This window comes from Sebastes umbrosus, chromosome 7 (assembly GCF_015220745.1).
Source record: "Sebastes umbrosus isolate fSebUmb1 chromosome 7, fSebUmb1.pri, whole genome shotgun sequence".
Lineage (NCBI taxonomy): Eukaryota > Metazoa > Chordata > Actinopteri > Perciformes > Sebastidae > Sebastes > Sebastes umbrosus.
Window position 1 is genome coordinate 20,050,778 of NC_051275.1, and position 24,743 is coordinate 20,075,520.

The 24,743-nt window shown below is 41.3% G+C and overlaps 1 protein-coding gene and 1 long non-coding RNA gene across 3 annotated transcripts in view; both read right to left on the reverse strand.

Moving 5' to 3' along the window:
- Nucleotides 1–24,743, reverse strand: part of LOC119491380 — a 349,936-nt gene that overhangs the window by 253,320 nt on the left and 71,873 nt on the right. The window lies entirely within an intron of this gene.
- The window catches only part of vps53 (VPS53 subunit of GARP complex), a 33,090-nt gene that overhangs the window by 3,481 nt on the left and 4,866 nt on the right, over nt 1–24,743 (reverse strand). Inside the window, exons 5-20 of one of the 2 annotated variants that reach the window (XM_037775331.1) lie at nt 19,193–19,279; nt 18,602–18,717; nt 17,304–17,423; nt 14,276–14,354; nt 13,414–13,557; nt 13,172–13,314; nt 12,426–12,567; nt 11,438–11,533; nt 10,105–10,199; nt 8,832–9,074; nt 7,168–7,315; nt 6,741–6,823; nt 6,544–6,622; nt 5,787–5,935; nt 5,618–5,687; nt 5,273–5,410 (exon numbers count right to left, since the gene is read on the reverse strand). In XM_037775331.1, the coding sequence (XP_037631259.1) occupies nt 5,273–5,410; nt 5,618–5,687; nt 5,787–5,935; nt 6,544–6,622; nt 6,741–6,823; nt 7,168–7,315; nt 8,832–9,074; nt 10,105–10,199; nt 11,438–11,533; nt 12,426–12,567; nt 13,172–13,314; nt 13,414–13,557; nt 14,276–14,354; nt 17,304–17,423; nt 18,602–18,717; nt 19,193–19,279 (1,932 nt within the window). Of the gene's footprint in view, nt 1–5,272; nt 5,411–5,617; nt 5,688–5,786; nt 5,936–6,543; nt 6,623–6,740; nt 6,824–7,167; nt 7,316–8,831; nt 9,075–10,104; nt 10,200–11,437; nt 11,537–12,425; nt 12,568–13,171; nt 13,315–13,413; nt 13,558–14,275; nt 14,355–17,303; nt 17,424–18,601; nt 18,718–19,192; nt 19,280–24,743 lie in introns of both variants that reach the window. The other variant, XM_037775330.1, reaches the window with a different exon arrangement.

Sequence of the window (24,743 nt, forward strand, 5' to 3'; positions counted from 1 at the left end):
TTCACTTCTAAAAAAGACCCCATCTGCCCTTTCAGTGTTTACTCTTTTTTACTTGAGGCAAAATGTATGAAAAGGTGAGCTGTACAGGGAGGGAGGGAGTTTAGCAATCAGAAGCAGGAGAGAAAGAGAGAGGGAAGAGCAGGCATGAAAGGCTCAGGATCGTGTGGAATTCTTTGCTTTCTTACTAGCCCTGCTGACTGAGTGATTTACTTAGCAACTGTCCTGGAGCCAGGCCAAAGGAAAGGCCTGTAGGGACCTTGTAAAAAAAAAAAAAAAGAAAGGGGGAGAGGGAGTTTAAGAATGAAAACGGGCATAAAAAGGGAGAGCGAGAGCAACAGAGTAAGGAGGGGGGGAAACATTCAGGCTGAACAAGGGTGGGGAAGGCGGGTTGCCTTTTAAATACTCCCCAGAAGAGAACTTCAGAGGTGGGAGAGAGAGAGAGAGCTGGAGCTGTGGTGGGCTGGGCTGGGAGAGCGTGGAAAACAGCCACGTCTCACAGGCATCGTACCGGCCAGGAGAGGCCGTCTCAGACAGACAGAAAGAATCCTATGTACTTTGAACATAACTGAGCACTGGCTCACAGAACAGACAACCCAAATATACTCATCTTTAACACTCAAAGTAGATACTTTGACAGCTACATAAAGATTAAAGAAGAAGTGAAAACTTAAAAAAAATACAGTAATAATCTCTCTCGTGTGAACTGAAGCGCATGTCTATATTCAGTTTAAAGCTGCACTTGCATAAATGCACCATGCGTCATGTGAAAGGGGTTACTAGTAGTAATGAACCCACCGAGAATTATCACAGTTCCCCTCAGCTTTACAGGCAGTTTTAGCACCTTTAAGCACATTGTTTTGGTTTTAGGACAGAACATTATTGTTTTGGTGCAGTCTGAGGGCCTGATCACACCGAGATGCGTCGCTACAGGCGCGGTTGCTTCAAAAACGCCTTGGCAAAAGCACATCGGGCAAAGCAACGGTGCGCCTGTGGAGCAGGGTTGTGTGCTTGCAACCAGGCGATCAAATGTGATTATCGGGAAAATGTGGTCAAACTCTCTCTCTCTCTCTCTCTCTCTCTCTCTCTCAAAGACAGTAGCCTACATGAAACTATCCCGACATGAGATATGAATTCCCGCTTCCCTCTCACATACTAGCTCTCTCACAGTCCAACAGTTAACTAGCCAACCCTACCACATCTATCGGCATCAAAACAGGAAGGAAGTGGTAAAGTAGTAAAGCCCGCCTCTTGCTTGATTTGATTGGCTGCCTGGGCCAAGTTTGACATTGATGTGTGCTAATCCATGCCTGGTGCTGAAAAGATGAGAATATTTTAACTTTCATGCACATCTAAAAACCGCAATGCAAGGCACAATAGAGGAGCACACAGCAGACACGCCTTACTATAAGAAAACAATGGTTTTGCTCGCGACGCGCTTCTATCGATGCATCTCGGTGTGATTAGCCCCTTACGCCGAATTCATACCAGGCAGCGGCGAAGTGCGGATTGCCGAAATAATTACATTTTTCTGCAGCCGGGAGGCGTATTCATGTGTTTCAGACGGGAAGAAATTCTTTGTAACATAGGTCAACATATCAAAGGAGTCACAAGATCTGTTTACTGATTGGCTACGACTTTTCCCAACTTTTGTTCGCCGCAGAATCAAACGGCCGCTGATCGCTGAGCTCGCTGCTCTGGTGTGAATTAGGCGATACTCTCTCTTCAGCAAAAGGCAGCGGCTTTTAGCAAACAAACTCTGATAAACCACTATACGCTATACCTACCCAGCACCAAACACCAGAGTTACACAAAGTTAGCGGCTAGCTGGTGAACATTGTGAAGAATTTGGCAGCTAACGAGAAAAAATATTTCCCTCAGGAGTCAACACCACAAATTCCAAATATAAATGTTTATGTTAGTCCTTTTGTGCTATATGTATAAATAGGCTAAGACGTGACAACTTTATAAGGTGATAATATGTTGTGTTTAAAGCTGGTTTCGATGCTCCCAAGTGGCCGAGAAAAAAAGACAAAATACTGCTACTTAAGGTCACTTAAGGTTATTCACATCTATTTGGAACATCAACAGGATAGTTTTGATTCGTGTGAGATCATTAAATCAACTCTATAACCATAACACAAGATTAAAATGTGCAGCTGAGTACATGGCAAACAATTCAACACCAAACACCCTAACCTAAATTTGGTGAATAATTGTCATTGTTTTGTTCAATCTTACACCACTGAAGGAAAAACAGGATGACCTGCTTGTGCATTAGATAATGTAATGTTGTAAGTCTGGACTATCTATACAAGTTCTCCAGGTATAAATACAATTTTGCAAAAACAATACTATTTCAGTTGTCATCATTTATATTTTGCTTAATTATTTGAAATGTACAAGGAACCCTGCAGTGGGCTATCGGCTTCAATCTCAAAGTGAGCTTTGAAAACTTGAAGTGCTCCTTCGATTGTCCCATTGAATTGCAGTCTCTTGGTGGGGGCGAGTCAGATTTGATTTCAAGTCACAGCATCACAGAGTGTAATTTAAAACTATTGTTGAGGCTAGACAGAGGAATTCTTGTATTGACCCTGTTTCGATGGGTTTGTCTTTCAGAGGCTTCAGTCTCAGCCCAAGGTGGAAGCAATTACCTGTGAGGAACCTTGATGTTGCACAAAGTTGATGTCTAAAATGCTGGCCATAGTACAAAAGATTCTCTTTACTCATGGGCTTTCTCTCTCCAAGGCCAAAAACATTCACGGAAGAAATCGTTTTATGGCTCTTTCACAATTGTTTTTTATGCCTTCTTGCTACCAGGGACAAAATACAATGATTGATTGTAGCTTGTCATTTGTCTATAATTATCAACAAGAATTTTCTTTTATAGGATGTTTGTTCACGTTTTTTTCTTTTGATATTTCTTACAGTATCAGATTTCTAGCCTCCAAAATGATTATTATTAAGTCTTCTGCTGTCACAGTAATCGATGTGAATCACTCGGAGGCCTTCATGCAGCGTCGGCTACGTCTGTGCGAGTTCTTCAGAAGCCGTATAGATCACATTCCAGCTGAAGGGGCCCACTGGCAGTCGAACTCAGAGAGAGCAGACAGTGAATGCTGATGTGAATACGTTCTATAATTCTATAATGTGAAAGCCTCTTTAATGTGTGGCAGATGAGTGGAAATTCTTGTATATACATTCAGGGCATTTTTCCAGAGAACAAAGATGTGCCTTAAACAGGCCATATGGAACAGTGTGCATCCCAGTAGAAAACAGTCAGAAGAGGCTATTTCATCTGGAATGGTGAGGAACGGCCCGTTCTCATTCCTATGGCGTCAAACACCGATGCTTTGTCACGGGCCTTGGCGTTTGACACACAAGGCACCCTTTAGCGTCATTATGAGATGCATCGGGCTTTCCATTAACTACAATGTAAACCCATCTGCAGCAACAGTAAACGCTCAGGGAAAGTGCTGTGGTGACGTAGTTTAAAGAGTGAAAGAGACACACCGGGCGGGTGGGAGGCAGGGGATGTGGATGAGTCCAACAAACAAGGCTTTCATCCAGGAGACCGCTGTATGCGTTACATTTCACTTTACAATCAGCTGTTCCTTCGTGTCCCGTGTTCACAACGTCAAGTCACATTTTCACCGTAAAAACATAGTAGTTTTAAGCCCATAGTTGTTTTTTCTAAAAGCAAACTAAGTGGTTTTGTTGCCTAATCCTACGCCTAATACCCTGAGTGTTTTTGTTCAATTCACAATGTTAAGCACGTGTTTCCTGCAACCTAAAAGTGGCGCAGAGGGGTCTGACAAAGCTTCCGTATGTGATGAGTTGGGATGAGAACGTGTTGGCTGGACAGTCAATGTATGAGACAAAACAAAGTTAGTGTGGCTGAAAGCCCAAGTGCGTAAGAGTGGTTATACCATAATATTATAGCACAGCATAGCACGATTAGAGCAGGTCACGCTAACTGCTACAAACATCAAGACAGTCCAACCACAATAACTTCAGGAAGGAAAGAAGGCCTTCCGGGAGTCCAAGGGAAATCAAGGGGACAGGCGTGTGTGTGTGTGCATTTCTGTACACTCCAGAGACTGTTAATTAGGGTGTGGTTTATCTACGGCAGCCACATACCAGCGTCCTCTAGGGTCTCTTAAGGTAATTCTGACTATCCTGTCCATCCAATATACACCATGTTATACTAGACATATTTGTGTGGGTAGACGGATGGTTGCATGTATCTACTTATTCACTCACACACACACCTTTCCACTGGCTCAAGGTCAACCACATACTGTGTTAAAGAATATGTTTGTGTGTGTGTGTGTGTCTTGCGTTGGCCCGTCTCTCACTCATTAAACCAGTAGTGCATGAGCTTGAATCCTTTTCCGGAGGTGGGTTATTTTATGGAAAAATGCTCATAAAGTGCTATTGTGAGTAGGGTTAAAGACACAATTAAAGGGCTATTCTGCCCAAAATAAACTCTAAGTAGATAATCTGTGTGAGTGATTCAACAAACACTTTTTTATACTGGCTCGCCACTCAAACCGCAAACACTCAAAGGAGAAGTGTTGTCTTTTGTTTTCTTATGATGGAACCTTAATCAGTGGAAAATCCAGTTAGAGTGCAAGTTATGCCAGACTATTCTTGGTTGTTCTTGTTTAAACTGGATATGTCAAGAGTTTAAACATTAAATCTGTACAATGGCAAACAAGAGATAAAGAAAAGTCATTCAGACCGCACTCACACAAAAGGGTCCAATCTAAAGTTCCAAGCCTTTAAAGGTCAGAAAGTGAAGCTTTGGTTGTAAAAAATGGCCAGCATGAATTTAGCCACCCAAGTTAAATGTCATAAAATCTGAAGCGTCCCATAAAGATCAAGCGGCTGTGATAATGTGTTTAAGTTGAACTATTTTGTATTTAGAGAAGAACTCGGGGTTCTCATTAAAATCCATCAGTTAAAAATACAAGCTCCTTCTGAGTTTATACGTGACGGGTAAACTGTTTAAATTAATCTCTACTGGCCTTAAGAGCAAGGTTGAGTGTTTTTCCTACATTCCTCTAAGGTTTTGCTGTTTACACAAATTTGCACCTGAAAGCTGCACAGCCCACGAATAGAGCTGCTGCACTGGAGGGAAGGGTCGTGTCTAGAAGGTCAAGCACAATTGCAAAACTTTCGCGAGATGGTTAATGTTACAAGTTTTTGCAATTTGGGGGTTACCTACTAGACACAACCTTAATGAAGTGCAACACCCCCGTCCCCTTCTCACCTTAAGGATCATCTCTGCACGGGTCATGCCTTTCACCACGATTTTGGTGTAGCTGGCAGGTGCCTTGCGGAGCACCTGGGAGCCTATGGAGGGCAGATCCAGCAAGACTGTCTTCAGGGAGTGAGTGTCAAGGAGGAGCTGGTGGGGTAGGATACACAAGACAGAAACTCAGGCATATAAGAATAGTTTTTCAAGATTAAATACCAGTGCACATAATGCATATAAAGCATGCATTTTCTGATGTAATGATCATGTAATATTGCACAAACATGTACGGTTTAAAATATACTCGAGATGATGACTCATAATGCAGCTTTATGACAGATTAGCATAAATAAAACTTACTTGTTCAGCTCCCACCATGCTGATAGGCTTACATCTGAACAGGTGGTTGATAAACTTGGGAATGAAAGAACTAAGGAAAAGAAAGAAGATTGACAAATACATCAACTTTGGGAACACTGGGACTTATGGGTAGAACAATGATGTGCATATGAATGTGTATGTATTGTACTTTGTGAACTTGATGCAGAATTGTGTGAAGTATTTGCGCGTGGAGGCCAGATTGTCTCTGATGATCGGCACATTTTGCTTAATGTGCATGATGATAGACGTCACATAAGGACTCTGGTCACCCACATGCTCCACACTCTGCCACGGCATCTGAGAGAGAGAGAGAAAGAGCATCAGAGGCTACACACAAGTAGCGTTTAAAGGGGACATATCGTGCTCATTTCCAGGTCCATACTTGTATTTTGGGTTTCTACTAGAACATGTTTATATGCTTTAATGTTAAAAAAACACAATTTTTCTCATACTGTCTGTCTGAATATACCTGTATTAACCTTCTGTCTGATATGCTCTGTTTTAGGGCCTGTCTCTTTAAGCCCCCCTCACGAAAAATCCCAGTCTGCTCTGACGGGCTTGCAAGAAAAATATGGGGCACCTTTACAAAGGTTGGTCTGAAGCCATGGGCGGTATATTCTAATGAGCCTGCATGTGACATAGGATGGGGAGCCAAATCTGAATGACTTCTTTATCGTCAGGTTTATGTGCCAATCCTGTTAAATGCATTACACATAAAAAAAGACATTCATCAACCCCCAGAAACCATGTGTGTGTTATGGTATCTTCTTACATCATATTTTAAGGACAAAAAATGAAAATGTTCATTTAACTTTGTTAATAGATGGCAATGGTATTGGATTCCAATATCTTATATACTGTATGAGCTGAATGTGTTACTGTGTGTGTGTGTGTGTGTCCTCAACCTTGCTCATTGCAGTGAGAGCAGGGTCACAGGCCGCATCAAGATCTTGAACGAGTAGCTGGATACTGTTTGAGATCACACTGAGAAAACATCAAAGTAAATAATTGACACCGTTAAAACATACTCTTCACATAATAGAAGGTAGGCTCTTTTTTTTTTTTAGAAGAAGAAGAAAAACATTACTAGTGTGGTACTTACGTGCTGAATGTATCCATCTCCCCAGTCAAATTGATTCTCTCCACTAGGAGTTTATCTACCTTTTCCTTTAGTTTCTCTTCCAACTGGAACATATAAAAACACAAACACACACATATAAATAAGATACATTACTTTGAGTTCATCCTTTCAAATGTGTGTTGATCTATTTAAATAAAAAAATACTGACTTAAAATTGCAGTGTGTTGCAAAAAACAAAAAAACAGCATTGATGAAACCTTTCAGGGTGTATTGTAATCACAACTGCCACTGTGAGTTCCTTAAAACACTGATGAAACACAGGTCAGACCTTCTGTTAACTGATACATGATAGGCATCTCTGATGGGTCCTAGCATATACTGTCACTGCATGCATTCATAGATACGTCAGGTCTGGGAATCTGTGTGCTTAATGTGTGTGAGTGCATGCCTGTTGTGTGGTAGCCAGACAGTACTCCGCAGTGCTGAGGATGCTACAGATCAGGCAGAGCTCGTCCATGGTGAACTTTGCAGCTTCTGAACCTTCTTTCTCCTTCAGCAGGCTGCTGATGGTAAGACCTCCGCTGTTACTGCTGGATCTGGAGAGAGAGAGAGAGAGAGAGAGAGATAAAACAGAGATAGAGACAGAACAAGAGGGGTTAACATTTGAGTTAAGAGGGAAGTGATTTAAGGTCCAATGAGTAGTTATGTTAAGTTATATGTTGTATGCAATCAGACTGTCTGATGTGGACCCCCTTTGCTACTGAGCTTTGAGAAAAAAACTCTTTGTGGAACCACAGGTAAAGACGTAGTAACCGAGGCACAACAGGCATAACTACAAGCAGACACAAGTGTCGGGATGCTTCGCCAATGAGGCTTCGACGGCGACCCAGTCATTAATAAACGTCATAACAGAGACGCGGGTAAAACCACAACATAGTTCGAGCTCCTTTCGAGGGCCCCTCTCCAAACCTCGCAAAACCAATTCACAGCACACCACATCGGACGACCGTGTCTTCATGTGTCTGTAAGTGTACGCTCTCGCAAAGCCTTTGAGTGCATCTTTGTATCGTGTTTGCATACGGCTCAGAATATGGTATACATTAGTCAGCGAGCGTAAGTAGTGTGTAATTAGCATGCATGCATATCTGAGACAGAAACAGAGCACGCCTGTGTGTGTGTGTGTGTGTGTGTGTGCACCACAGTTCTAATGTGGCCAATGAGCCAGAGATGTTTTTGCTGGTAGCATATTAGGCTTTGCCACAACATAACCAACTCCAGATTCCTCATAGCGTGCCATCCCAATCCATCAAACACAGCGAGGACTGAAGACATTAAGTTTCAAACCAAACTCCTAAACAGCCCCATCACCGTACCAAAAGTATGAACAAATATGGGCACGACAGGCTTGTTTATGATAAATTCATCCCAAATACATATCTGTTTGTGTTACTGCCAAGACAATGTAATGATTCTCATGGATGGAAACGGTTGAAAAACGAGTGAGTGTTTTGGTCAGCAGGACGGTGTACGTGGGACCGACTCAAAATAAACTACAGTGCTTGTGTTTGTTATAATAAAAGGAACATGTCACCCAGTGCGACGATGTGACTGAATGATGTGTTTTTAATAGTTTTTGGAAAGCAATGGAGGTCTGTGGCGCAGTGGAATACACAGACAATACTTGTTAGTGCGGTAATAGCTGAAGAGAAGAAAAATTTGAATATTGCCAGACTTGTACTATAATATTAATATGAAATGACTTTGTATTTTAAGAGAGAAGTTGAGGGTTTTCCCTGTCAACTCAAATCAGTCAGGCAGTCTTAGGCTCTATTCAGACCTGCCATTAACATGCGTCTTGGGTGATCCGATCACAAGTGGACAGCTCCAAGTACAGGTGTGAATGCACCAAAGACGCATTGAGGACGCGTTGAGATCCGATCACTCAATATCATGCTAGTGCTTACCTTTTATTCTTACACTGAACCTCTCTTTGTTTTTAAGTTTACTCAGAAAAACAACAGGTTACCCTAGCTCCATGTTAAGTCTAAAACTTCACCCTATACAAGAAAGGACAATTCTAATATATGACCAAACCTGAACCTTGAGTCTTACTTAGGCAGGTTGCCAGAGAGGATCTTCCATGCGTACTCTCTCAGGAATTTCTGGAAGATGGTTGTGAGGGCGATCATCGGTTCTCCGGTGCTCAGTTGGGAGCACTGCACCATGCACTTCTTGTAATAGACGAAGAGGTCAGCACAGCTGGGAAGCACCGCTCCACCCTCCTCCGTGCCCGCCTTCGGTGGGCCTTGTGCTCGGAAGTCGGCCACAAACCGGTCAATTAGCTCGCCCAGGTTCCTGCAAATGCCCAAAAATGTACAGCCAAACACACGTACACATGGGTGGTTAGAGGCACATGAAAGGAAATAAATGAATCAAATAAAAAAAGTTAAAAACATATGATTCATTCCTCAACTCAATAAAATAAATAAACGGAAAAAATAACATGCAGACAGACAGAGAGCCACATGGATGAATAGGAGAAAATATTCCAACTGAGCATATCAAAATCCTCAGTACTACAGTCAACAGGTCCACAGTCAGTTGCTGTGGCCCAATCCTACTGAATCTTGGAGTTAAAGCCAAGGACAAAACAAGCAGGCCACTGTTCTCTCCTGCTACGTCCCACTGGGGACAGGCTGATCTGGCTGTTGCCTGTTTAAGGCCTTTGGATTGAGCTGAATTGAGGTTGGAGCTGCAGAATAGGTCAATCCTGTTCCCTTGGACAGACAAACAGCATTTAACGGTCCAGAGAGCCAGGGGCTGCATGCAAGCACAGCAGTCCCAGAACTGTGTTCAGTTACAGGAGCGATCACCATGACCGGGGGGAGGGGAGGGGACTGATGGAGGGAGAATGGTGGTAGAAGAAAGAGGAAGGGGAGGCAGGAAGAAAACAGAAAGAGACTGTACAGAACAGGAACAAGAGATTGAGATGAAGAAAGGAGGAATGAAATAAAAATTACAAAGAAAGAAAGAGGGGGACCAAAAAGGGAAAAAAATAAAGAGGTGGGAATGAAAACAGGCAGATCTGCTGTGGCAGCACTTATTCAACCTCTCTCTCTCTCTCTTTCTCCCAGCGTCTGTGGTCGTGTAGCTAATGGGAAACATTTCTGCCACAGTGGAGACAGAGGCATGTACAGGAACAAGAGATGGAAAGACAGAAGAGGCAACGAAGTAGAATGGGAGGTGGGAGATCTGATTGATGAGTGGGCAACGGAAAAAGGACGCACGTGCCAGTTTTAAACACAACCTGCTACCGATCCTGGCTCTGTGTACCACCACCCAAATTTGGCCTTGTCTGGCTTGTGTGAGTGTGTGTTTTGCTCACTTGTCTTGGGATTCTATGTAGACGTATAGATGAGGTTCAAAGCACTTGGAGACAATGCCATGGAAAGGGTTGTCCGGAGCTTTTGGCTTCCTGGGCTGAAAGAATGCACGGGAAATGAGGAATTAGTGAAATAACAGGTTTTCGTTGCAGCTCTGTGAAAACACTGAACACAGTTGTCAACGATCACGTGATGTAACATGCTAGAAACTGAAGCAATTTACTTCCCATACACTCAGATACCACTTTATTAGCTATATCTAACTATAACTAATGCAGTCCAAAACACCAGCCCTGCAACAACGGGTATAACGGTCATTTTTTTGTTGAAACAGTTTTTAAAGAGGCGTAGATTCAACTTTATGATCACTTTGAAGGCTGTAGTTTGTGCTTCTGTTATACTGAGAACAAAGTATTTCTAACTTCATTGTAGGACTGTTATATTAGAGTGGAGCTTTTACCTTGGTGTACCTAACATCCTTCAGCCAAGACAACAAGTATAACAGATAAGATTATTGTGTTGAAACTACTTCCACATAGGCACATGGTTGTAAGTTGAGGTAGTACATGGGAGAATATTGAAATAACGCTGCTTCACCACTGCCACTGCATTACCATGAGCAAATGAGTCATATTCCCTTTAAGGCCTTTTAAACGTCGGGGAGTGATGAATAAACGACGTGCAAATGTGAAATACTCGCCTGTGAATATTATATCTCTAGGGCTTTTATTGTGCAAGGTAAAAACAAAGAGAGTGGATCTGGTCTGCGCTGCCTTTGTCAAGGTTGAAGGCGTAATACAATTTGCCGTCTCGGTTCGGACTACGGAGCCTCTGTGTTGTTTCATAAATATAGAGTGGTGCAGGAATGAGTCCAAAAACACGGAAATGAGTTAGCATTTTAGCACTTCCGGTTCCCTCGTCTGTGAGTCTGGAATGTTTTTTTTTAGTTTTTGGTTAGATGTCTGGAATAAATCCCATTGTTTTTTTTGTCGAGGGAAACCAGGGCGATGCTAACTTCCTGGTTGGCCTACAAAAATACGTCATTCCTGCAGCGCTCTATAGGTCCGAATCAACCTGTTCCGCACAACTTGATTGGTTGATGCCTTTATTCAGTGCGAAAGCTCAGAAAAATCATCCTCGTTTCGGAAAAAAAAAGTATGTGATATTGATCTCTGTGAATGTATCCATGACAAAAACAACAATTCGAAAAATAAATTGGCGTGCGAATTAATCGCATGAAAGGAATACTGCTGGTGTGTAAAAACCTTTAAGAGGATACAAATCTATTCTGCCTTAAGAAAGCTCCACAGAACAAGTCAGATGAGGTCAACTCACCTTAGCCAGATCCTCGTCCTTATCTGTGCCCACATCTTCACCTGCCTCATCCTCCAGGAAGGGGTTAGTAGGGGCCAGAGGGCTGTCTGGCCTCTTCTGCTATAAAAGCACAGATACAACTTTAGTATTTTTTCTAATACTCAATTATGAGAGCATCATTACGGGTTTTACTGCCAGTAAGACATTTCATGCTAACAATACTCGACTTGATTGACTGTTTCTGTAATTATCATAAACTCTTTTAAATACAATCCAGGTTTCATCATTTTCTTCCATGTTTATGTCAGAGGGTTTGGTGAAACTGCACCTCCAATTATGAAATTCCTCTCAACCAAATCCCTGATTGAATTACAGAACCCAACAGGCGTGGGTGTAAAACTGAACCGAAGACAAAAGGGCCTCTCTGACTGTAAGAAATGATCAGTTCTGAACCAGCTTGGCCTCGTTGTGCCCCAACACAATAATAATCATAATCTGTCCGTTCTCTGTGTATCGCTTCCACCTCCACACGCCAACATGAACTGGATTAAAAGGTTTCTTCAGGCCGTGACACAGAGAGTACTCTTTGTGTGTGTGTGTGTGAGCGTGGAACACAACATGCTAAAAATCAGCAGTTTCATGTAAATGTGATTATGGCACAAACAAAAACCAGCAACGAAAACATATTTTGCCTTAATGGGATCAATCTGCATGCTGCTATTTTTGCTAAAACAATACTGAGAATATTTCGGCAAGCGATACATGTGGTCTCATTGGAGAATAGTGTGTATACACACATGGAAGATTTTACATGAACTTGCAAAATGCTGTGATTGGATGACATTTCATAATGCAAGAAAGGTGTCAGTGAAGGGGCAGGAGTGCAATTACAATCTCTAATCTAATTTTCTGTGTTTGGACATTTTTCAGCTTGAACAATTTGAAGCAGCTGGAGTTAAAAGTCAACATGTATTGTTTGTCTGTGTGTGTGTGTGTGTGTTTTTCTCACTCCGGATATGTCCGTCAAGGTGCATCCTGTGAAGCGTTTGGCCAGAAGACCCTCGAAGTTTGTGGTCCTCTGAATAGCAAACAGAAGCAGCTTCACCTCGATCTCCTTAGCCCGTGTTCGCATCACTTTGGCTAGCTCGATCCTTACAAACACATAAAAAAAATGGACATCAGTTTGAATATATTTAACTCTAATTTTCTATGCTTTGACATCCCAAAAATGTCTTTAATGATCCTTAATTGTTACATCTGTCCTTTTAGCATAAACATGTCTTGTTAGGCTTTTTTTCTAACAACACTACTACGGTTTTTGCCAGATGTTTTTTATTGTCAGCTGCAGCCCGGGAGCAACACACAAACAATGCCCACTCTTTCTTCCTTCATGTAGCTGAGGGGGGGAAAAGACTGAGGAGTGTGGACACTAGGTCACTGCTCATGTAGGCCACCTACGTCAACTGCACTGGAAGCCGAATCACAGACTCACGCCAGGCACGCCATACCAGTGTGGTTCACTTCATAATGCAGAAAAGTCCCACAACCAATTTTATCAATTTCAGCCTTTTTAATTTAATTACATTTAATTCCTTTTCTTTTCTTCTCTTTTCTTGGGGACAGAGACACGGCATGAAATATTCATTAAAAAGACTAAAGCCACAAACTGTAACATTCATGGTCTACGATCACCTGCAACGCTTGTTTTCCTAGATGGGTTTTTATACTATAGCTATAACACTGGTGTATGTTTACCTGGTGATGTGGCAGAACTCCACAGCGATCCGCTCCGTCATGCACCACTCCTCAGGAAACATGCGTCCATACTTCTCCTCATAGTCCACCAGCTGCCGTTTGATCCACGCATAGCGCCGGTCGATCTTGTCTAGCCATGCAACCTGAGCAATAGGTTACAATACTTTTTCATTAATATCTAAATACCACCTTTTTCATTTACTGAAATTAGATATGATTCAAATTCAAAAATTCTTACTCACATCTTGGTTTTCCTGGAATAACACCAGGTACTCTGAGAGGTGCTGCCTGATGAACTTTTTGATGATCTCCTGTTTGATGCGCGGATCCAGCACGTTGGCCACCAGACAGGCATCTCTCAGCACATTGCTGGGACCGCCTGGTCTCTGGATGGATGAAAATAAAAGTTTGACATAAAGTTTTGTACAGGAGGGAACAAAAAAAAGAGCATTTTTCTAAATAGACATAAGAGGAATTAATAAACTTAATTAAAAAAAAATGTAAGTGTGAAAGATTAAGTGGCATCTAGTGGTGAGGTTGCAGATTGCAACCAACCGAATACCCTCCCTTTCCAAGCGTGTTGGAGCGCTACGGTGGCCTTCAGGTACCGTAAAAAATAGGGCTGTCAAAGTAAACATGATAATTACGCGTTAACTTAAGTTTGTTTTAACGCCACTAATGTCTTTAATGCATTAACGCAATTTGTAGGAGGCTCAGTTTTAAAGCTAGCTTGTCAGGAAGGAGGTTAAATAACGCTCCAAAGTCGCTCTAATTTGTGGCGAGGAAAAACTGTCATGGCCATTTTCAAAGGGGTCCCCTTGACCTCTGACCTCAAGTAGTGTTTGGTTTGCGGTTCTCCGCTACTGTAGAAACATGGCGGAGCAACATGGCAGAATCCGTGAAGAGGACCTGCTCCCTATGTAGATACCAAGGGCTCATTCAAAGCTAACGAAAACACAACGATTCTTAGTTTCAGGTGACTATACACTAATGAAATCATAGTTATGAATATTATGTTTAATTTCTGCTAATAGATCCCCCGAAATTTTACACACTGGACCTTTAATGAATCAGAAAATCCAGATTCCCATACAACATATTTACCTTGGAGCCTTGAGATGGGAAGGATTCTTCAAAATCTGCCAGGATCTGAGTCCCCAACTCACTCTGTGCTGCCTTTACTCTAGAAAGGACAAAAACCCAATGACACTAAATTATTCATTGTTCTCTCAGTCAGTCAAATGTCATATTGAAACGGTGGCAATTTCATGTGGAAACCTCTAATATACAACCGACACTAAGGCTTGAATATTTCGACACTCTAGCCACTGTGGCAGTTTTTATGGCCAACATCCAGTTAAAAGATACCTAGTTTAATTACTGTCCAAGAGACTGCAGAGAAAGATGCTATTTACAAGTTACTTGCAGGCAAACCTCCAGACCAGTGATGGGTTTTTGAAGTGTCACAGCACCCACTGTAAAATCGCTTGTATAAAATATTTCAAAAATTCCAAGAAAAATGTCAGAGAAGCGCTTATATAATGAGATCTACTTGGACAATCTGAGTCTGTCCAGTCCTCGGAGAGTCTGTGTTCGCCTGAAGGCATCCAGGCCGGGTTAACCCAGGACAGCACCCAATGCCATGACAATTGTCCAGAACAAACAGGAGAGGGTGCAGAGATGGATGGCAACTGTTAGTAGCCTTCATTCCAAGTGCTCGCTGTCTGCTAAATATCTAACTATCCACCTCTGCCTGGTCACCAACTGTGTATGAGACTCTAATCACACACACTGTCCTACAGCTCCTGTTTCAGCTGTGTCTCACACTCTGATAAGCTGATGTCACAGAGAGCAAGCTGTCAGCAGCTGTGTCCAGTCTGTGGCTGCATTTTGTCCGATCACGTATGTGTATACACACAGTATACAGTATATACAATAGTGCAACACAGCCAAACATTTTGTCTGCCTGTCAGCTGAACTGGGACGTCACAGTGTAGTTGAGACAGTGAAAAAAAGCATGAAGAGATGACAAGAAAATGTCTCATTAAAACATAATCAAAGTTGATCCTGTTCAAAGGTGACAGCTGCACTGACTCCATTTAGTCACGGTCCAAAGTACTGCCAGAGAAAAAAGCTAATTTCTTTCCCTGAATTAAAGAAAGCTAAGGCAGGAATAGAGGAACGTCAGATGGAGGCTCTAATATGCATTTAGACTGTAACCCTGTAGAAGTTTTACATTTGTTTAAAACTGAACTGTGTTTCTTTTCTTAGCTCTTATTTTTCAGAATGAGATATTATTTGCTTTATACTTTTGTTTTAGCCTCCTTAATTATATTGTTACACACTGCATTGTCTCAATAAACATTCTTTCAATATAGCCTTCATAATCAGATTAATTTGATGTTGTAACAATCATGCTACTATCTCATAGATAGAAATTAATACAAACATTTCATATTTATTCATGTTCTTTTTTTTTTAAAATCATTTCTTTAATTTCATAATTGACAGAAATATTTTACCTAGGGCTGCATCTAACGATTATTTCATTACTGAGTAATCTGTTGATTATTTTCTTGATTTATTAATTAGTTTGGTCTATAGAATGTCAGAAAACGGTGAAAAATGTCAATCAGTGTTTCCCAAAGCCCAAGATGACGTCCTCAAATGTCTTGTTTTGTCCACAACTCAAAGATATTCAGTTAACTGTCATAGAGGAGTAAAGAGACCAGAAAATATTCACATTTAAGAAGCTGGATTCAGAGAATTTTGACTTTAAAAAAAAAAAATTACTCATACCGAATAATTGATTATCAAAATAGTTGCCGATTAATTTAATAGTTGACAACTAATCCATTAATCGAATAATTAATTTGATCCAAATTATTTCACATTCTGGAAATGGAAATGTGTAGTCTTTTATTGTGCTTGCTATTATTAATTATACAAACATGGCAACAATGAAATGAAAATGTTGCTGCTCTAAACACCCCATAGCTACTTTCGCCCTGGCTGTGATTCTGTGAACTCCCCATCTGATCCTTCATCCTGCCTCTATATCTATTGCTGCCCATGTTTGCCTTCTTCTATCTGTAGTATATTTGTGGCTGATGCGTTCGTCTGCCCACGTTTGTCACAGAGAGGTCTTTCTGTATACTTTCTATTAACCGTTTGGGTCCAGCTGTCTGCCTCGTCTTCCTATCTCCCCCTTCCCTGTGTTCCTCCTATCATCTGTTTCTCCAGCAGAGTCACTTCTTCCATGCAGCTGTTATTTGGTATGAACACGGTCTGCCACACCTCAGTCAAAACAGAACAGAAGGTCATCCTCTTTTTTGTTTTTGGGGATCAGCACTACTTTGAACATCAACTTGGCCAATGTGTCCCAAATTGATTCTAATGTTCTTGGAAAATAAGAGTAAAAATGGAAATTGGATCAGTCAGGGTTGTGGGAAACGACGGTATAACAATGCACTTTGTTCTGTGTGTGTGAATGTCTGTGTGAGTGCTTGTGTGTTTAAACTAAATACGACATCCAGTATCTCTCTCCAGAGCAAACTAACGTTCCTAAATGTACCATTAATTTAAAGTTACACTGTTAGATCTCAAGTGTACAATGTAATAAATGCATTTTACGCACGCACGCACACGCACACACACACGCACACACACACACGAGTGGAAACACATACATGGAGACACACAAACACACCCTCAGAAAATTATGCCCCCCAATCTCTCACAATGAAAGAATTTCTGGCACAACAGGACCGTATTCAGTGTTTCCTTCCTGTGTGTTCCTGTATGTGTGGGATTGTGCGTGAATATCTGAATAAACAGGATGTAATACGCAAAATACCTCCAGCCAACTACCGTAACCACTTTTCAACAGTTCAGCTGACGAGCTGTGTGTGGAACATTTCAGCTCTAAGCAGAGCTCGAGCATTGAACTGGCTACTGGAAATGAGCATTTTTTTACTGCTATGCTGCTCACCCAACAGCCAACCAGTGAGCAAGGTGCTCAACAATGCAGCTGATACGCTCATAGAAAGTGTACTTAGGGGAAATATGTAAAGAAATAACCTTATACAAGCACACTCAGTACATCACTGGTGAGCGTGTGCATATTAGTCACCTCTCAGAAAGCTGTCTGATCTGCGGTATGCCCATGTACTTGTGGAAATGTTCAAGCACATTGACCACTCCCTGCAGCAGGTTGGCCACCTCACCATACTGCCTCTTTCTGGTCATGGCTCTGGAACACAGAAATAATTCACATATGTGTTATCATTATATAAAAAATATATTTATATTCATATTCTCTATGCTACAATTGTCAAGTGATTACGCCATGCATCTCTGTAAACATATCATTTGAGCATCAATCTAGTCGTAAATTAATTCCTAATACGCTATAGGTATCTTAAAAAAACGCATGCAGAATACAGGAGGATATGGATACTAGAGATTAAAATGATTAACCCTTTGAACTCTGCAATAGAAATGGTTCACCAGTGCCTCAATTGGTATTTTTGCTTATTGTGATGTAATTTCTTGGAGTATTTTCAAATTCTTCATATCCCCAAAATCTGTACAATCTAAGTTTAAGAGTTATGCAAGTCAATAAACCATAATAATTGACAAAGTATTGAAATTGTGTCATAAATAAAATAAAATACAAAAATCTGACATGTTTTTTTCATAAACTTGTACTAAATAAACACAAAACATATTGATCCAAAATATTTCTAAATGTAAAAACATGAACAAAATATTTCTTAACACTCCATAAGTTATTTGTACGATGCACATTTTTTTTTGTTTTTGAGATATGCTCATTTTAATGAGCAGAACAAGTGCAAAAGCGTTTTGATAGTTTTGTTCCGCAGGTGACGTAACGTAATGACGTCATCACGAGCATACAATGTGATGACGCGAAAGATAGAAGCCTCAGCTTTCTGCTGCAAAAAGAATGAATGCTCTAGCTATTATGATTTTTATTTTACATTGATTTAAACAGGATCATGCAAACAGCGACCTCCTGTCCGTTTTTAAAGGGTTAAGCCCCTTGTGGGAACTGCACACTATGTTTTTCTTTCCATGCATCTGAAAAAGGGTGAAATTCTATGGGATTTTCTTGCAGTTAAATCTGTTTCATCAATATACATTAGCAGCTTTAAACCCAAAGATCTTTTTAGATTTGGTCAACATTACTGAAAACAGATTGGACTGCAATAAAACTCATCTTTCGGCCAAAGTTTGTGAGTTATATAAGGTTTGAAGACCTGCCTTGTACTGGCAGCAACTAATCCTTTATCCTAAAATTAAGAGTGCATATCACAACTAAAGAGCCTCTGAACAATCCCAAATGTTTTATTTTGGTCAATATAAGCTTTAGGTAAAATTGGATCTGTTAAATGTGATTGTACCCACTCTAAAGAGTCAACACCCCCTGCCAGCATATGCAGGTGGTTGAGGGTGGTGATGGATGTAGTTAGGTGGCGTTTGGCGTGGTCCAGCTGCTTTATGTCCCTCGTAATCTCCTTGACCTGTGCAGGAAGAGGAACAAGTCAGACAGGTTGGTCATATGCCATGGAAGAAAGAAGGAAGTAAAAGTATAGAGATGGGAAAAGAAGAAGCAAGAGAAGGTGAACAAATGTAAGTGGTTCGCTGGATGGGGCGATAGGACAAAGAGAAATAGAGCAAGATGACCGACACACCCACTGGTTTGAGAAATCATTGCTCCTACGGTACATGCCTCCTGAGGGAGGGACTGCTTGCCAATCTCCCCCCCTCATCCTTTCTCTAAGCACCCCGCCTCCTGGCCCAGACAGACACATGGAAGGTGCATTACCTCGACTTTAAATAACTCTCCCTACTGTCCTCTATTGTGACAGAAGGACATAAGGTGTATATCCCCTGTGCAAGGGTCATGTCCATGATAAGCGTCAACAAGCCACCTTTGTACGTGTGCATGAGCGTGCGTGTGTGTGTGTGTGCGTGTATGTGTGTGTGTGTACATACCATTTGTTCAGACTTCTCCGCCTTGTCCTTGATGTCTTTGATTTTGCCAAAGAGCTGCTGGATGGCTATCTGGGCCTCTTCCAAAGCCTGCCCAAAACAAAAAGAGCAATATGAAACATGCAGAGAAGACACATTTTCAACTGTTGTCTAAAAACCCCTGATAATGGGTGTATAATGGGTCTTGGGAGTGGGCAACATGGGCTAGAAATTTTGGGGCATCAAGGAATTCTAACGCTTAAGCCCAGCTCAGTCCGTCATCATGTCAGAATAACACATGAAGCAGAAACAAGAAGTGAAGAACTGATGAGAAACTTCTCACTAAGTTTACTCTCACATACTGAGCTCGACTGAGTGGACAGCGACAGAGTTTTCTACCTGTTGGCTGGTCAATCAGTAGAGTAATGATGAGTCAAACAGTACAGACACAAGAAGATTAAAAAATGTTTTGCTTCCACATGAGATGCAATTCTGGTGTGTTTTTAAGCTCATTAATTCTCCTTATATCTTCATCCATTACAAATTGAAAGGTACATATCATGCTAATTTTCAGGTTCATACTTTTGGGTTTCTACTAGAACATGTTTACATGCTTTAATGTTCAAAAAACACATTATTTCTCATACTGTCTGTCTGAATATACCTATATTCACCCTCTGTCTGAAACGCTCTGTTTTAGTGCCTGTCTCTTTAAGACCCCTTGCCGAAAAAGCCCAGTCTGCTCTGATTGGTTTGAGAGAAAAATATGGTGAAACTTTGCAAAGGTAGTTTGGTAGATACCAAAATGTATGTGCACAAGCACTGAAAAACAAGTTTTTCAAGATATGTCCAGTTTGCCTTTCTTACTTTTCCGTCATACACTAAGCTAACAGACTGTTCTGTACTGTGCATTAATTGCAAATGAGTCAACCTAACATATGCACATTAAACTGCCTTCTAGTGTTTACTGGATATATCAAAAACAGTCAGTCTGGATTTTCTTTCCTCCACAAATTCATGGGCAGAGAACATGGAAACCCTGTGAGCATTTGATGGTGAAATTGATATATTTTCTGACAAAATGTATCATCCCATAAATAAAATACCAACTTCCCTTTAAATTTCCTAATAAAACATATGCTACACTAATAATACTTTGTTGTGAGAAGCAGGGCGGTGTGTGGAATAACTGTTGTGGTGGTGTGCCAGTCTGGGTCAAATTTCCAGTGACATTTTCTTATCCGCGCTCACCACTGGCTTTGGTCCATGTGAAAAAATATCCCGCTTATGCCTGTTCCCAGCTTTTGGAATACGGACTAATTGGCCGTCTAATTGGCGAGCTATCTAGATATCTGACATTGATAGGTCTTAGTTTGACACATGAGCCATAAGGGTAATCTCTGCATAAAGGCTGTCACTATAAAGGCTAAAGAGATTACTAGCAGTTTTAACAGCCTATAAAGCCAGAGCGGATTAGATAACATGAGACAGTTACAATTGTAAGATAGTTAACGTGCTATTCTAATATTTCCCCATCATCTGACACGGCAGCTGCTCTTTGATGGTCCTAAACAGAGATTGCGCTCTGACATCTGATGCCGAGGTAATTGGCTTCACTTGGCCCCGATGCTGCGACACAACTTGACTCTCCTCAGATTCACACACACACACACACACACACTTGCACACAAAGAATGCTAACAGCCGGCACCAGCTGTGCGAGGAATTTATCACGTTTACAAGCACCGAGAAGGAAACAGTGAGCGAGCAAACGCACAGAAACTGTGCACATGCATACGCAAACACATACACAAACATAAATACAGCTCGCACTGACAGCAGAGAATTAATTTTCCTTCCTGAGTGTAGCACTTGGTGACAGCGTCGTGGAGACACAGTCAAAGTCGAGACGACACCATGTGACCAGGTCATAAAATCACAAAAAAATGCTGACGTTAAACCCTCCAAGGTGAGTTTTAACTTCTTAAACTAATCTAAAACTTCATCTACTCCGTGTAATATGAGAGGAACTCCTCTTGAATAAAGATGAGCAAGAGCTGACTCTAGCTTGCATGCATCCTTCTTTCTTTTCAGGCTTCAAACAAGCCTTTGGTTGTTGGGTGATTGGATAAATGAATTGGAAAAAATGCAGGCAGGTTATGTGATTACTCTTTGATCTGAGGGTGAGGAGGAAAGGGAGTGCCGCTGAATCTTTAAAGAGGTTCCCTGGAGGACTTCTTGAGCAAACAAAGTGCATGCAGAAGAAGAGGCCAGAACCTCCAAGGCTGCAATCGTCGCTCATGCAGACTCAGCTGAGTCAATCTGGCTCGCTTCCTAGCGCTCATTTCCTGTATTTAGCCTTGAGGAAAGCAGAGAGAGACCACTGCCCAGCAGGCGCCTCCGTGCCCGAGATTGTTATCTGCTCTCACACAGACATGCACACATGCACACCAGGCAGTGTATCCCTAACATGCAATAAGCAGAACAGGTTCCAAGGCACACATAGGCGATATGATATATAGTTTCTATATAGAGAAGCTTGAACAGGCTTGGGATGCACTTCTCCCTCTGACAGACATCGGTGTAACTTCTGAGTTCAGGGCCAAATACAATAAATCTGATCAACCAAACAGGGTTATTTTAACAGTTGGATCATTGCCTGAGCTTCATGTAAACATTTTTTAAGAGAGACGGTTTAGAGAGAAGAGTGTTTCACTTAACAGAGAAAAGAATAGCTCATGAAATGCATTTTGTATAGAAACACTCCTCGTGTTAAAACAATTGTTTAGTTATAGTTAAACCTGGCAGTAAATAATATTCAAAAAGCACCACTTTCTAATGCATTCTGATTTAAATATAAATGTGCTGCTATGCTGCTTGATTGTTTAATTTTCCATTCATAAAGCGGTACAACATTTTTGCACAGTTGGTGTTTGCAGATGATGTTATAGTCAGATTTAATAGGCTATACTGAAAAAGTCACTAAACATAATTGAGGCACAGACTGATAGAATCTGAAAAAGAGCGACAGCAGGGCTCAACAATAAGGATTACCCGCTTGCCCAGGGCAAGTAAAATGCCACATTGGGCTAGTAAATCTAGCAACTCAACGAGTATTTTTCAGGATCTGATGATAGAAGTAGTTGAGGAGTGAGCGACCTTGCTTCCTCCTCATCTCTGTTGAGAGTTGCACTGCGTAGTACCAATCAGGCACTCACGAAAAAAGTGGTGGCAAGCACAGACAAAGTTTATGAGCTGAAGTGCATTTCGAGTTCAGTTGGGTGGGTAGATTAAACATGAAAATTAACTTTGGTCTTTGTTGTTATTTGATAACTGCTAATAAATCAAATAGGACTGTGTATCGGCAAGAATCTGGCGCTAAGATAGGAATCATGATACAAGGGTCACAACTCAATATATTGCGATACTGTAAGCAAGGCTATATATTGCAATTTTTAATCTAATTTTAGGAAAACGGTCATAGTATAAAAGGCACACCACCATATGCATAGAATCTGAGTAAAACAAAGTTGACTTTTTCATGCAATCAGAACAGTGAGATCTTCATTTGCATTTATCAAAGTCCCTGTAACATCCAACATCATAGCACTACTTTGAGATAGTACATACGTATAGTGAGAGGGCGCATCTCTTTGCAAATGATATAAAGTATTGAGAGGAGTTAATCTTTGCATGGAAACTATTAATCAAAAATGAATAGTGTACCACAAAACATAATATCGCGGTATTCGATTCTTTCCCTATATTTTCCATATTTACCCCTAAAACAAAAATTTATAATGGGGCAAGTAAAAATTGACTTCGGGCAAGTAGATTTCTGACCTACATGTCCGACTGGGCAAGTGAAAGAAAACATTAACGTTGAACCCTGCAGATTCTTTTTAAAGAAATACAAATCCAGAACGTTATAAACATTATAAATTAGGAAACAGAAGAAAGAAAGTGACAGTTTAAAGCACTGAAGACAGAGCTCTGAGAAGATGAAAGCATGGAAGCTAAAACAGGCTGTGAACAGCCTTTTCTGAGTTAACATTAAATATTGACATTAATGCTGTTTCTATAGGAAGACCACTTGACACTGTATTTTGTAATGCTGCCCTCTCTATACCTAAGTGGACATATAATCTAAATAGTGCACACTCACACACACAGAAAGAAAAACACAAATGCCAGGTTGCCAACCATGCAAGCAGCAAGCACAGCCTCCCTATTAGAGTGTGTATGTTTATACCCCTGTGCACAGCAGCTTAATACGAATGGCAGTAACTGGTAACAAATGTTTGGTCTCCTTAATGAGATTCTTTAACACCGACATCCACATATAGAATCCAACAAAAATGCTTTTACGTCTTTCATTAGCGCTTTGACACTGAGCTGACTATGTGGAGCAGGTGTGCATGCGGTATCCCCATGGCCTTGACAACAGGAATGCGGGAACATCGTACAACATTGTGTGTGGTAGGAAACTCTCGGCCGGCAGACGACAACCAGATACAGATATTTTGTGTGTAAAGTTGCGCACATTTGCCAATTCAGCCAAATTGGTCAGGAGATTCCAACAATCTAAAGCACTTTAGGAAATAACATCTGTAATAGTTCAACCACATGAAATGATGCAGGTTAAATGGATTAGTCTGGATTGGTGAGAAATGAGCTGCATGCCATAATTTCTAGTTACTGACAGAGTTCATGTCATTATTATGGTGTCCGCCTCTCTGCCACTGGACACCGTGTATTACAGTCAATCATACTGTCACCATTTTGGCTTGTGGGGCCATGTGTGTAGGCATCTGTCTTAATGTGATGCAACAGACATTTCAGTGTTGTTGTGGATTTTTTTTTTTTTTACAAATGTAAAGATTTTTAGTTGCCAAGTAACACAGCCATCGACACACTAAATATCAGGTCTATTAGCCGCCAAGGTCCGACCACTAAGAGAATCACATTTCCACACTCAGTCCTGCAGCATATAACTGTCTGACTCCCTACAGAAAAAAAAAAACACACAGGAGAAATCATTCCCCAGACCTCCTCCACTTTCTCCCTCCTCCTGCCTCGCTCTCTCCATCCTTCTCCATAAATGTTACAGTCTCAGGTTTCAACCTGGGGATTGCATTTAGCTCAGCGAGTGAGTTCAGTCAACAGCAGGAATGACTAAATTGCTGATCTTGTTGGTTTTATTCTATTGCCGCCTTTATGTTTTCAATCGCCATGTTGAAATGTACACCTCTCCGTCTTTCCGTCCGCAGAAAGGATTTTTCCCTCTGGAAATGTTGGAATGGCACTGTGGGGTTGGAAAAACAAACTCAAATTATTGTGTGTGACTATATAATGTTATTGGTCTGGAGGGGATTTAGAGCGTTTCCGCTACCAAACGGTAGCTAACTGGGAGAGACAGGGCCACCGGGCCAGACACCCTGACGACAACGCACACCTAATCATGTCAACCGGTCAGAACGTACGCGGCTCACCCGTCAGGTGTCACGTTCCCTTTAAGCCGCAACTCCTTGACGAAGCGAGGACCTGGATTAAATCAGCAGGGGCTGTTCTTTTC